Source organism: Nicotiana sylvestris, chromosome 2 (genome assembly GCF_000393655.2).
Source record: "Nicotiana sylvestris chromosome 2, ASM39365v2, whole genome shotgun sequence".
Lineage (NCBI taxonomy): Eukaryota > Viridiplantae > Streptophyta > Magnoliopsida > Solanales > Solanaceae > Nicotiana > Nicotiana sylvestris.
The window spans coordinates 166,628,723-166,643,714 of NC_091058.1; the positions used below are offsets into that span (position 1 = coordinate 166,628,723).

A 14,992-nucleotide genomic window follows, 5' to 3' on the forward strand; every position below is an offset into this window, starting at 1 on the left:
TTGTACTGTTACTTCATATTTGAAGATAATACAGTTTATAACTAGTTTAAATATTTAATATTTTCTATACAAAGGAGAAAACATATACATACATTTATAATTAAATGTGCTTACAAAAATTTCACAAGCATTAAAATCAGAGTTTTTGTCAATAATTGAGGGACCAAAAATGCTATATTAAATATTTCAGAAGATCCAACGCTTGGGAATTTTTTGAGAAATAGTAGTAGCTGATCTCAACTTTGGTGGGTCCGAAAGTTTTTTTTTTTTTCCTTTATTCTTTCTCCTATTTATACATGCAGCATCTCTAGAGTTTTTCTTCTTATTCACCTTTTATTCTCTCTTTTCTTCATCAAACTGGTTAGTAATGCTGTTACCCTTTTTAATTCTTGCGTTTCGTACATTCGCATTATCTGTTATTCGATTTTTTATGGAATATCAGAGGTTTTGGGGTTAGTTTCATTACACATTTGTCTATCTTTTCGGAGTTTCCTAGATTTCTTGGCTGTGTTTTGCAATAGAAGACTTATTTCTGTCTCTTGATTCACAAACTCGTGTTTTGCTTAAATTTTGATTATAATGGGGGACTTAAAAATATATTTTTTCCTGTTTCGTCAATTTTTTTTTTCCGGGTCTAATGACATTTAACTATGTTTATGCTTTGCATGGTGTGGGGGTACTACTTGTTAGAGCCTTAATTTGGGATAAACATTGTCAGGGAAGATAATTATGCTTGGGAATTTCATGTACTCCTTTTTTTGTTTTCTTTTTCTGTGTTGTTGGTTTTTCAGCTAGATGTTTATTTAGGTGATAAGATTGTTAAAAGGACAGAAATTGTACAAAGTTTCAATCTTTAAGCTTCCAATTCTTTAATTCAAATAGTATTTGCTACTGAATTGTGCCCGAATAGTGGGTAATGGATGTAGAGGATTCAGTTTTTTCGAATTGAGGCCTAATTGATTGATGCTGTTGCTTGAATTTGTTAAAATAGTTTTTGCAACTCGCCATTGGATTTATGCTGCTGTTAGTACTTAGCATTTTCCTCTAATTTTGTGCCTGCCTAAACCTTGAATTTACAAGTGATTTGTCTTTTGAATATATCATGTTTTAGAGGTTTTGATGGTTTATTAAGAGGAGTAACTTTTTCCTTCTTGGTTAAATATGTTCTTTTGGCAAAAATAAGTGATGAACTCAATACAGGTCAATATGGGAGCAAAAGCATTTCTTGTTGCTATGTTTCTCTCAGCACTGTTATTTCCTTTTGCCTCCTCATCCAATGATGGCTTGATGAGAATTGGCTTGAAAAAAATGAAATTTGATCAAAATAATCGGCTTGCTGCACGCATTGAGTCAAAGGAAGGGGATGTTTTGAGGGGGTCGATTAGGAAGTATAACTTCCGTGGTAAACTGGGGGACTTTGAGGATACAGACATTGTAGCATTGAAGAACTATATGGATGCTCAATACTTTGGGGAGATTGGTGTAGGCACTCCACCTCAGAAGTTCACTGTAATCTTTGACACAGGTAGCTCGAATTTGTGGGTGCCGTCGTCGAAGTGCTATTTCTCTGTAAGCTTCTATACATGCAAATGATACAAAGGATAGCATTGAACATCCATCTTGAGTGATGTAAAATTTGATGACTGCCTATCTTGGTGTAGGTTCCCTGTTTCTTTCATTCCAAGTACAAATCAAGTGAATCAAGTACTTATAAGAAGAATGGTATGTTATGTTTCCATTTTTGTATATTGCTTCTCTCTACCATTTGGTTGTTTATTGCTGCATGAAACATATATATGCTTCCTTCTAGTGCCGGTTATTGTTTAGAATATGTGCCATCTTGTTCATTTTAGAACACTTTTTGTATTGTCCTTATGTGTTTCTCACGGTGCATCAAGGGATTACATTGGAAAAGTTAAATGATGAGTACATGTAGTTGACTGTTGAGACATAAAAAGAGGCTGTTTATGTTATGTTTCTTAGTATATTACTGTAACTAGTGAGGTTCCAGAAAAGAAACACCAATATCCTTATCTCTCTCTGCGATTAGTGCTTTTTGGTTGCGAGTTGTATAGTTTTAACCTATGCAATGCCTCTTTAGGTGGCCTTTCTTCTTCCCTATTAACTAGGTTTTGTATCCATGTCTTGGCATGTCTGTGACATAAGAAATTTTCCGCAGAAAACTAGTTATTCTTGATTTTTTTGTTCTATTACAATTATATATGTTGCTCAAAGAAAATGAATTGAACAGTCTGTAGCAATTGAATGGGTTTGCCAGATGAGTTCACTCCAGTGTTATTGAAGGCCATTGCTTGGTCGTTTAAAGTTATGAAGCGATACAGCAAGGGCTATCGCTTCATCGCTGAAGCCATGCGCTTTAGAGAAGTTTGCACTTCAAATAATGGTGCACAAAGTGATTCCAACGAGAATTTATTGTTTCATTGAACCTCAACTTTTAGAAGTTGGATTAATGTTGGCATTTTCACAAAGTGATTCCTGTTGGGTATAAAAATAATATTCACGGTATTAGTGATAAACGCGGAACACTAAGTTATGCTTAAATCAGTAAGAATAAAAATGCAGCAAAAATGACACCAAGATTTTACCTAGAAACCCTTCTGAATAAGGGAAAAACCACGGCCAAGAAGAGCAACTGATATCACTATAGCGAGGATTTTACACTGTGTAGTAACGAGTACGAATACTCCTAAGACCACTACACCCTCAAAAGAAATAAACACTCTTTTGCTTTTTCACCTCACTACAATATCTCTCACACTCTATTTTTCTTCACAAACTATTTTCTTATAGTTTATGGAATACCTTGCTCTCTCTTTTCTCTCTCTTTGTTGGTGTGTAGAAATGAGAGTTAAAGCTCTCCTTTTATAGCCAAAACCTCACTCTCTAAAGCCTACAATATTTGACAATTTTCACTCCCTTTTCATAATTTCAACAAGGTTGGCTACCAAACCAAACCAAATCAATAAAATTGGCTACCAAATCATACCAATTCAACAAGGTTGGCTACCAAACCAAACCAAGTCAACAAAATTGGCTACCAAATCATTTGAATGAGATGGAAACCATATCAATCTCCCCCTCCAGTCTCATTCATCTAGAGGAGGTAGCACTGTCTTCTAGTCTGAGTGCATGCCGACAAGTTCTTTGCATAGCTCGAACTTGTCTCTTGGTACCACCTTGGTCAACATATCAGCAGGATTTTCACTTGTGTGAATCTTTTTGACCTGAAGTGATTCGTTCTCCACTTGCTCACGAATCCAATGATATCTGACGTCGATGTGTTTTGTTCTCGCATGGTACATGGAGTTTTTGCTTAGGTCTATTGCACTCTGACTGTCGCAATAGACAACATACTCCATCTGTTGCAATCCAAGTTCTTGAAGAAATCTCTTGAGCCATATCATCTCTTTGCCAGCTTCAGTAGCCGCAATATACTCTGCTTCAGTTGTAGATAGTGCGACACACTTCTGCAACTTCGACTGCTATGATATAGCTCCCCTTGAAAAAGTAAACAAATATCCGGTAGTGGATTTTCTGTTATCAAGGTCACCTGCCATATCAAAATCTGTATAACCTTTCAAAATTGGATTTGATCCTCCAAAACATAAGCATTCACGAGAGCTTCCTCTTAGATACCTGAGTATCCACTTTACAACTTCCCAATGCTCTTTTCCTGGATTTTCGAGAAATTTACTAATAACACCGACTACATGAGCAATATCTGGTCGATTGCATACCATTGCATACATCAAACTTCCGACAGCAGAAGAATAAGGAATCTTGGCCATTCTCTCTTTTTCCTCCGTTTTTTGTAGGACACATCTTCTTACTCAACTTCAAATGACCAGGAAGGGGTGTGCGAACCAACTTAGCACTTTTCATATTGAAGCGCTCCACTACACGTTCTATGTACTTCTCCGGTGACAAGTAAAGCTTTCTTTCGTTTCTCGAACGAGTAATTCTCATGCCCAAAATCTGCTTAGCATGACCCAAGTCTTTTATTGCAAAAGACTTATTCAACTGTTTCTTCAACTCGTCAATCTTGGATGCATTCCTGCCCACAATCAACATACCATCCACATATAGCAAGAGGATGATAAAATCATCATCAGAAAATCTTTGTACAAATACACAGTAATCTGAAGAAGTCTTCTTGTAGCCTTGCTCCCCCATAATAGACTCAAACTTCTTGTACCACTGTCTGGGAGCTTGCTTCAATCCATATAGACTCTTCTTAAGTTTGCATACAAGATTTTCTTTACCTTTTGCATTGAAGCCTTCAGGTTGTTCCATATAAATCTCCTCTTCTAAGTCACCGTGAAGAAAAACAGTCTTCACATCCATCTGCTCAATCTCCAAATCAAGATTGGCAGTCAAACCAAGAACTGTCGGAATGGAGGACATTTTCACGATAGGAGAAAATATTTCGTCAAAGTCAATACCTTTCCTTTGACCAAATCCCTTGACAACCAATCTAGCTTTGTATCTGGGCTTCAAACTATGTTCTTCAGCTTTAACTTTGAACACCCACTTGTTCTTCAAAGCTCTCATGCCCTTAGGCAATTTCACCAACTCATAAGTATGGTTCTCATGCAGAGATTTCATCTCATCTTGCATGGCTTCAATCCATTGATCCTTGTGCTCATCTTCTATGGCCTCCGCATAACATTCAGGTTCTCCCCCATCACTGAGTAATACATACTCATTGGGTGAATAATAGGAGGAAGGAGTACGAGGTCTAGAGGACCTCCTGAGTGGAATATCTAGCTCGTCCACAGCTTCGTGAGTAGGAACATCTACCTCATCAACATTAGCATTGTTATCACCATCACCATCAATATGCTGATCCAGAATATGGTTCTGGGCATCACCATCATCATTGAGCCCACCAACGTCATCCACATTTGTATGAGGAACTTGATCAAGATTAACTAAACCTTCAGAACTTGAAGATTTTAGCTTCTCCGCTTTGTTAATATCTTCAATGGTTTGATCCTCCACGAAGATAACATCACGGCTTCTCACGACCTTCTTCTCAATTGGATCATATAACCTGTAACCAAACTCATCAAGGTCATAACCAATGAAGATGCATTGCCTTGTCTTGGCAGTTAATTTTGACCTCTCATCTTTAGGCACACGTACAAAAGCTTTGCAACCAAACACTTTCAAGTGGTCATAGGAAATATCCTTGCCATACCAAACTTTGTTTGGATCATCACTTTGCAAAGCAACCACAGGGGATAGATTAATAACATGTGCGGCGGTCAACAAAGCCTCACCCTAAGAGGAATTCGGCAACTTTGCTTCAGAAAACAAACATCTGACTCTTTCCATCAAGGTCCTATTCATCCTTTCTGCTAAACTATTAAGCTGAGGAGTCTTAGGAGGAGTCTTCTGGTGTCTGATACCCTGTTGTTTGCAGTATTCGTCAAACAGTCCACAATATTCACCACCGTTATCAGTACGAATACACTTCAGCTTCTTTCCAGTTTCTCTTTTAGCTGAAGCCTAGAACTGCTTAAAGACACCCAACACTTGGTCTTTAGTCTTCAAGATGTAGACCCAAAGTTTCCTTGAGCAATCATCAATAAAGGTAGCAAAATAAAGTGCACCACCCAAAGTCCTTGTCTTCATTGGACCACATACGTCTGAATGCACCAACTCAAGCAACTCTGTCTTTCTTGAAAGAAGATGAGACTGGAAAGAAACTCTTTTTTGTTTTCCAGCCAAGAAGTGCTCACATTTTTCTAATTTTGCACTTTCAAAATTTGACAACAATTTCTTCTTGGCCAGAACATTTAGTCCTTTCTCGCTAATGTGGCTAAACCTCTTATGCCATAACGTTGAAGAGTTATGGCTCTCAACGACATTCACCATATCAACACAGGTAGAGGTCGTAGTCCAGTATAGACCACGACGCTTTTCCCCACGAGCCACAATCATGGAGCCCTTAGTGAGCTTCCACTTTCTAGCACCATTGGTACTGACATATCCCTCATCATCCAAAACACCAACAGAGATCAAGTGCAAACGAACATCAGGTGCGTGCTTTACATTGTTTAAAACTAGTTTAGTTCCAATACTAGTTTCCAAACAAATCATTCCAACACCAGTCACCCTAGATAAGTTCCAAAGTCACCCTGAGTATAGGATGAGAAAATCCTTCCTTGATGTCACATGAGATGCGGCACCACTATCCACAACCCAGCTTGACTCATCACAAGCAATATTTATCAAATCCGCATCAAGGACAATAACAAGATCTTCTGTAGTGACGGTGGCCATACGATTGCCATCTTCTTTCTGTTCTTCCTTGTCTCTATTCTCCTTTTTCAAAATCCGCAGAACTTCTTTGTGTGCCCTTTCTTCCCGCAATGATAACACTTAATATCTTTAAGTCTGCTTCTGGATTTGCTTCTATTATGTTCTCTATTTTGAGAACCCCGATTCTTGCTTCTCCCCCTAGAGTCCGTCACCAAGACATCTGATGGGGAGGAACCTTGAGATTTTCTTCTCATCTCTTCATTTAAAAGACTGCTTTTGGCAAGATCCATAGAGATCACACCATCCGGAGCAGAATTTGATAATGAAGTTCTAAGAATTTCCCAAGAACTTGGTAGGGAACCAAGTAGAAACAGGCCTTGAATTTCTTCATCAAATTTAATGCTCATAGCAGATAACTGGTTCATGATCCCCTGAAAATTATTCAGATGATCTGTCATCGCAGAACCATCATGGTATTTTAAACCCAACATCTGCTTTATCAGAAACATCTTGTTGTTTCCAGTTTTCCGAGCATACAAACTTTCAAGGTGTTCCCATAGGGTCCGAGCATGTGTCTCCCCAGAAATATGGTTCAAAACATTATCGTCAACCCACTGTCTAATAAAGCCGCAAACCTGCCTGTGTAACAAATTCCACTCTTCATCTGATTTATTATCAGGCTTTATAGTGGCGAATACAGGTTGATGAAAATTCTTGACATAGAGCAAATCTTCCATTTTGCCCTTCCAAATGGCATAATTTGTGCCATTCAAAGTAACCATTCTACTAGTGTTGGCTTCCATCGTTTATCACAAATACAAATACTATTTATTATGAGACCAAAGTAATTCTTTTCTGATGTGGAAGTTCAGACTGTGCTGCAACCACAGAGCATACTCAAACAGAACCTTGGCTCTGATACCACTTGTTGGGAATAAACCCCGTAAAAATAATATTCACGATATTAGTGATAAACGCGGAACACTAAGTTATGGTTAAATCAGTAAGAATAAAAATGCAACAAAAATGACACCAAGATTTTACGTGGAAACCCTTCTGAATAAGGGAAAAACTACGGCCAAGAAGAGCAACTGATATCACTATAGCAAGGATTTTACACTGTGTAGTAACGAGTACGAATACTCCTAAGACCACTACACTCTCAAAAGAAATAAACACTCTTTTGCTTTTTCACCTCACTACAATATCTCTCACACTCTATTTTTCTTCACAAACTATTTTCTTATAGTTTATGGAATATCTTGCTCTCTTTTTTCTCTCTTTGTTGGTGTGTAGAAATGAGAGTTAAAGCTCTCCTTTTATAGCCAAAACCTCACTCTCTAAAGCCTACAATATTTGACAATTTGCACATCCTTTTCACAATTTCAACAAGGTTGGCTACCAAACCAAACCAAGTCAATAAAATTGGCTACCAAATCATACCAATTAGTAATGGTGCACAAAGTGATTCCAACGAGAATTTATTGTTTCATTGAACCTCAACTTTTAGAAGTTGGATTAATGTTGGCATTTTCACAAAGTGATTCCAACTAGAATTGGTTGCTTCTTTGAACCTCAATTTTGAGGAGTTGCATTAATACGGGGATTATTGTATATTGGATGCTGAAATTAGTTATTTCAACTGCAATTTGATTTTTATTGTTGAGTAAATTAATAAATGTTTGATATTTTCTTGTTTTCTGTTAATTGTGCGCCTCACTTCTCGCTATTCACTGCAAGTCTGTGGACCTTGTTTTATTTTGTTGCACGTTTTGGTTTTAAGAACACTAGGTCACTCCTACCTAGGGGTGTCAATGGATATTAGAAAACCGACTAAACCGACCGAACCGTACCGTACCGAACCGATTTTTAGGTTTCTTTTAAAGAAACCGTAGGTTTTTATATAAATCTATAATCGTACCGATAATTAGGGTAGATTTTTTATTTTATAAAAATAAACCGAAAAAATACCGAACCGTACCGAATAAGTTTTACATGTGAAAAATATATTCATATAGTAAGTTTAAAACTAATAAAGTATTAAATTTTTCATTGGGTCTTGGAATTATGAAAACTGTTACAAGCCAATAAGTAATTAAACTCAAAATACTAATTCCTAAAACCTATTCTGCTACTTATACTTAAACTAAGCTATTTCAAGTATCTTTATTAGCAAGACACAAAGTATTCTAACGATTATGAGTAGCAAACTACAATGTTTGAATATGTTTCCTTTTATATAATTTAGATTTATCTTTTTAAATATTTAATATAGACTTTATTCTTGAGTCCCAACTTGGTTAATATCTTTCCACTCGTGTGATTTATATCTTCTTTGCTTTTACTTGGTTTCTTTTCGTTGGTGTCGAATAGTTGTGTATCTATACTCTAGCCATCTTTCATGTTTTTTAATTCATTATCCTTTAAACACTAAAAATGTCTAGAGAGTTTCGCTAAGTCCTATAAAAGAACGTACGTTATTGCATTCTATTTTTACTGGTGAATTTTATATGACATTTAAAAAATACCGAAAATTAACCGAACCGTACCGATACCGAAGTGAAACCGACATGATTGGGACGGTTTCGAAAAGTCTAGTTTTGGTTATACATAATAAAATAACCGAAAAATTGGTATGGTATAAATTTTATAAAATAAGCCGAACCGAACCATTGACACCCCTACTCCTACCTTAATGAACAACATTTATAACTTATCGAATGTTTCCACAAGACAGAGATCGTATTTGGCATAGTAATTTTAATGTGATTTCATTCGTGATAAATTTTTGATTTTCCATATAGGGAAGTCTGCTGCAATTCAGTATGGTAGTGGAGCTATTTCTGGATTCTTCAGTCAAGATAACGTCAAAGTTGGTGACCTTGTTGTAACAGATCAGGTGAGTGAGGCTCCTCACTTGTTTTAAGTGTCTTGAAGGTAGAAATCTTACATCTCAAGGTGTTCATGTACTAGGAATTTATTGAGGCAACCAGAGAACCCAGCGTGACATTTTTGGTAGCCAAGTTTGACGGTATATTGGGTCTTGGATTCCAGGAGATTTCAGTTGGAAATGCTGTTCCAGTGTGGTACGTGGACAGCATTTAGTTTGCTCTCTTTCTTTCCCACAAACCAAATTAAAGATCTAGACAATTCTTTTTTCCAGATGAGGTTTAACACATTGAAGGATTAGATTTCCATAAATGCAGGATAGGCTGGATGTCTCTTTCTGTTTAAATTTGATTTGGCATTCATCTGGGCAGCATCTCCTGTCTTTTCCAGGTACAACATGGTCAAACAGGGTCTTATCAAGGATCCTGTCTTCTCATTTTGGCTCAACCGAAATACAGAGGAAGAACAAGGCGGAGAAATCGTATTTGGTGGGGTTGATCCTAATCACTATAAGGGAGAAATAACTTATGTTCCAGTCACACAGAAAGGTTATTGGCAGGTTTGTCATTCCGTCAATTCGTTACTATGTATGTTCATGTTTTGTACAAATGCTATCTTAATCTTAGTAATATGATTGGCAGTTTGATATGGGTGATGTTCTTATCGATGGTAAAGCTACTGGTATGTTTTGCTCTGTACCTTTTGAATTGGATTGCTGAATTTTGCGAATATAGATGAGGGCTATGTGCCTGGATATAGTCTTCCTTTGAGTTTTTAACATGAACATATCGGGTGTAGGTTACTGTGAAAGTGGGTGCTCTGCAATAGCGGATTCAGGGACTTCTCTCTTGGCTGGTCCAACGGTATTATCTATAACCTTGATTTTGGACATATCGCTTTTTTGTTATGTTTTTGTTATTTGTTTCCACCATCAAAGTCAACCGCAATTCGATTATTGATTTCCTTGTTCCTTTGAACCTTCAACAGCTTGCTCAGCAAGAAAAGTAACATTTTCCTAAGATTCATGAGTTAAATAGAACGAATCCAGCGTCTGATCTGTGTTGTGTTTTAATTTTTCATCACAAAGAGGATGTTAGTGAAATTGGTTTTTCATTTCTGAGGTTACCTTTGGATATACCATCTTAGCTTATCACTGGGTCGATGTCTGTAAATCTGCTTTCTCTTTCCTGTCTTTCAGCTTAATATGTGTAAACCTGCCTCAGTAGGTACTTGTTGTTTTGTGTTACTTGCTTTTATTACGCTTCAATGAGGATGATGCTTTTACTTCTGCTTTAGTCCTAGTGTTCTGTCGACTTATTTATTTACCCCTCTTCTATTTGAAAGAAAATTATCCAACCCGAAAACTGTAGCCAGGTTTTATCCTGTTGACTTGGAAATGTTGACAATTAAATGAAATAAAAATCTGCTGCCTTTTGTCTCTACAAATTCAGGGGCGAACGTTTACCCAAACGGTGTCATCCGACACCGCTTGGTCGAAATTTTTTACTGTATAGACATATATATGTGGGAAAAAACAGTACGCAATATAAATTATAAATGACCATTTATGCGTGTAGCTGTCTTTGGTATAATGGTCAAGTGCTGTTTTTTCCCTACTTGACTTGATGTCGTGGGATTGACCTCAACGGAAGGCATTTTTTGATTTCAAATTTTTTAGCATGGTCCTTTTAAAAACTAGAGTTTATATAGAGTTGAACCTTCAATATCATCTTAAAAAAACAACTAAATCTGGGGGACATGACGGCTTCCACGTTATAAGTGATAAAAAATTTATTTGAATGCATAAAGGAAGCTGTTTAAGCATACATAATATAATTTAGAATAATAATTTTTAAAAAATTATTCGACACCGCTTACTAAAAGTTCTGCGTACGCCCTTGTCTACAATTGTACGATTAAAACACTTCCAAGGTTGAGCAATCTTAAGCCCACCCTTTTCCGTACAGGCCATAATCACTATGATTAATCAAGCCATTGGAGCCTCTGGAGTTGCTAGCCAACAATGCAAATCTGTAGTGGAGCAGTACGGGCAGACGATCATGGATTTGCTGTTAGCAGAGGTGAGCATTCAACTGTGTAACTGCATTTTCATTTGTTTGATATGCAGTTTCCTGTGCAGTTACAGCAAAATGACACTTGGCAATCTAGTTGCCTTTCCCGGTTATCTAATTGGTCCGCATTTAAACAGGCACATCCAAAGAAGATTTGTTCACAGGTTGGAGTATGCACCTTTGATGGAAACCGCGGAGTTAGGTTAGTCTTCAGGCTCTCTCTGCCCCTTCACGTGAACATATTGTGCATTTTGTTAATCCATATTGTTGATATAAATACTGAATAATTCTGTGGCCTTTTTTCTGCAGTATGGGAATTGACAGTGTTGTAGACGAGAAAGCTGGCAGATCCACAGGACTGCAGGATGGTATGTGCTCTGCTTGTGAAATGGCGGTCATATGGATGGAGAATCAACTGAGACAAAACCAGACTCAAGATCGCATATTAAACTATGTGAATGAGGTAAAACATCTGTCACTGCAATTTTCTCCTTTTCTTTGAAAAGAATGCTGACTGACTGACAGCTTTGCGAGCGTCTCCCAAGCCCATTGGGGGAATCAGCTGTTGACTGTGGAAAGCTTTCTTCAATGCCTAAAGTCTCTTTCACAATTGGTGGCAAAGTGTTTGATCTCTCCCCAAATGAGGTATGCTTTATAATGGTGTTTGCGAGTAATAAACTTTGCTATGCCTCTTGTAATTCAACATTGTCAAAGAGAGAAAAATTAAGTGGCTCATCATAGTCTTTTTGTGGCATTACAACTAATTGTCATATTACAAAACCGATTCTAGTGTTTAAGGTTTTCAGTTTCTACAGAGAAGTAGATGTTTGTTGTCATCAAGAAGTACTTCTATATTTTGAGGTTGTGAGTATTTCGATTTTACATCAATTTAGATGTCTCATTTTCCAACTAAGTAATCTAAGAGAACCTCCGTAAGATCTTTGTGCCGTGAAAAAGTTACTCTTTGCTATTTGTATGGAAGTGTATTACATGCTGACCTTGCTAATGCAAGCCGCTTGAGAAGGCCCAATGAATCGAGATTTAGATGTCGTCCCCCCCACCCCCCGGCCCCAAAAATAATAATAATTTATATCTGGATGATTCAGCATGGAACAATTCTCTACCTTCATAGACAGGGGTAAGGTCTGCGTACACACTACCCTCCCACACCCCACTTGTAGATTCCACTGGGTTGTTGTTGTTGTTGTTGATTCAGCATAGAACAAATCTTACAAAGAAGAAAATTCATCAAGTGTACACCAAATCAATTTGATCATTCACGTTTTTTCTAAATTTGTTTGTTTTGTGGTTTAGTAAACATAAAGAGATTGAGCTTTGAATAGTTCAGGATAGATCACATCTTATAAAGGAAAAAATTCAAGCGAGACACCAAATCACTTGACCATACGCAAAACTTTTCTTTACCAGACCATCACTCTAGTCTTTTCCTGCCCTTTCAACAAATTTTATTCAAGAATGAGAGTAAAGTTGTGATCCGATATGTGGTTCTGTTTTACTTGTTTCAGTTGTTTGTTTAACTTGCTGACCTAGATTGATCTATATTCTAATTTTGGATTCTTTTCCCGTGATCAGTACATACTCAAGGTGGGCGAGGGTGCTAAGGCACAATGTATTAGTGGTTTCACTGGCTTGGACATTCCTCCTCCCCGCGGACCTCTCTGGTAAAGTTATCTTTATATGTTCTCTCTATTTTAGTTTATAATTATGTTTTTTTGAGATAACTATCAGCAATGCAGTTAATCCAACAATAAGCTTAATCCGAATTATAGAGCTACGGCACAATTAAACCCGAGCCAGCAATTCTTTTGTTCACTGAGTTCTCTATGGTATTCCTTTGGTTACAGGATCTTGGGTGATATTTTCATGGGTCGATATCACACAGTTTTCGATTATGGCAAACTCAGAGTTGGATTTGCTGAAGCAGCTTAATAAAACCAATGACCCTACATTCACCCCGTTCTACAGCTGCTCCCAGCTATAGCAAATGGGATTGAGATGTATGAACACTCTAAGGTGTTGGAAAAACTATACTTGTAAATATTTCCTTCTATCTTTGACTATGAGATGTAGCACTGCTACTATGTCCTTTGTGCTTTTAGCTGTTTGTGTTATTTTGCTTGAAATTTAAAATCAGGTGAATGTCATAAGGATGTGTCATATGATTTATGATTCTATTGTCAATGCAGCAGGATTCATGATGTTGATACTAGTGTTTGCCGTTAAGATAAGAAAAATTTCCTTCCTAAAGAAGAATAAGAGAAGTTATATAGGAACCCTTATTCTTTGTCCTACATCTGCCTAATATGCGCTACTCTTCGAGTTGCTATATAAACGGTACATAAACGCCTCAATTCAAGCTAGTTGGAATTGGATATCCATACGGACAAAACTTTTTTTTGCGAAACGTTAAATACAAATTAAACATTTTAATGACCAAAACTTAGTTACAATACACTATTAATTGATATCATTTATATAGGTCTTTTCTTCCTTTGTACCTGTTTTATGTTATGTCTGAATGGATTAAGAGATTGTAGGTATTTTAAGATAATTTTCTTTTAGATCTTTCTTGTCTCCTTTTACCACCTTCTCCTATCATAATTTTGACTTTTGATATAAACTGTAAGTATAAGAAATGTATACCATCTCTAAAATATAGAGAAAAAGTTCGTTTGTATTTTAGGTCATGGAAATATAGATCATAATCGTTTAGCATTTGGTTCTTTTAATGCCGTATATTCTATTATTATCAAACGTCTATATAATAGAAGGGCTAAGATTTTTGACTGCTTTATAGCCTATTTGGCCAAGCTTCTGAAATCTACTTATTTTGAGAAGTACTTTTAAAAAAAGTGCTTTTGGTGAGAAGCAGTGTATGTTTGGCTAATTAATTTGAAAAGCACTTTTGAGCAGTAATTAGTGTTTGTCCAAGCTTTTGAAAACTGCTTGTAAGTGTATTTTTCTCAAAAGTGTTTCTCAGAAAAGTGCTTTTGGAGAGAAGTTATTTTTTTCTGCTTCTCAAAAACTGCTTCTGTTTCTCCTCAAAAACACTTTTTTTTTTCCTTTCAAAAGTTTGGCCAAACATCTCAAATTTTGGCCAAAAGTGCTTTTGGCCCCAAAAAAAAACTTGGCCAAACAGGCTATAAGTATGATTGTCACAACCCAAAATCCCGCCTCAGGTGTCCTGAGGGCACCTAATCTTTAGACTAGGTAAGCCAATTACTTACAACAATTAAGCCAGTTTAACAATGATATTCTAAAACGGAGTTTAATATAAAAATCAAAATAAAGGTGAGCAAGCCAACGCGGCAATAATCACAACAACCTCTCAAGACTTAGTAATATGGAATCACGATCTCTAGCTGAATACATAGAAGATCTCTAAAATTGAAATATAATACCGTTTGGATAACAAGCTGACAGTACAATTAAAAGGAATATTAAATGTTTGTATTCTCTATAGACTAGAGTTACTTTGGAAAGGGGTAGCTACAATTGAGTAGTTATAGTGAAAGGGTATTAGAATAATCTCCTTAGTTAGAGAGTTGTAACCTAAAATTGCTCATTGAAGTTAGTGAAATTTTGAGGCAAACCCTACAGGGGTAGATCATGATTTTCCCTTGAGTAATTAGGTTTATCATGTAAAAATCACCGTGTTATTTAATTTTCGCACTTTATTTCTCTTTGCGTCATCGGGCAAGACACAATTCAACCCCCTTCCT

The 14,992-nt window shown here is 36.7% G+C and overlaps 1 protein-coding gene across 2 annotated transcripts; it reads left to right on the top strand.

The window, feature by feature from the left end:
- The first annotated feature begins 256 nt into the window (after positions 1–256).
- Positions 257–13,476, top strand: LOC104239553 (aspartic proteinase-like). Of its 2 annotated transcripts, none has more exons than XM_070168299.1 (14): positions 257–360; positions 1,201–1,569; positions 1,662–1,722; positions 9,093–9,187; positions 9,262–9,374; positions 9,568–9,736; positions 9,819–9,858; positions 9,976–10,040; positions 11,145–11,258; positions 11,387–11,451; positions 11,559–11,712; positions 11,775–11,894; positions 12,843–12,931; positions 13,115–13,476. In XM_070168299.1, exons 2-14 carry the CDS (start codon positions 1,207–1,209, stop codon positions 13,197–13,199), a joined length of 1,533 nt encoding a protein of 510 aa, XP_070024400.1. In that variant the 5' UTR covers positions 257–360; positions 1,201–1,206; the 3' UTR covers positions 13,200–13,476. The 2 variants fall into 2 exon arrangements, with proteins under 2 accessions (XP_070024400.1, XP_070024399.1); XM_070168298.1 differs by lacking the exon at positions 257–360 and adding an exon at positions 416–452 and having other exon boundaries at positions 1,184–1,569.
- The last annotated feature ends 1,516 nt before the right edge of the window (positions 13,477–14,992 follow it).

Bases quoted from the DNA above. Each gene is read 5' to 3' on its own strand.
- LOC104239553 (XM_070168298.1), top strand. From the start codon at position 431: ATGGAATATCAGAGGTTTTGGG. The intron at 1,723-9,092 runs GTATGTTATGTT...TTTTCCATATAG, and splicing joins AAGTACTTATAAGAAGAATG to GGAAGTCTGCTGCAATTCAG. The intron at 11,713-11,774 runs GTAAAACATCTG...ACTGACTGACAG, and splicing joins TATTAAACTATGTGAATGAG to CTTTGCGAGCGTCTCCCAAG.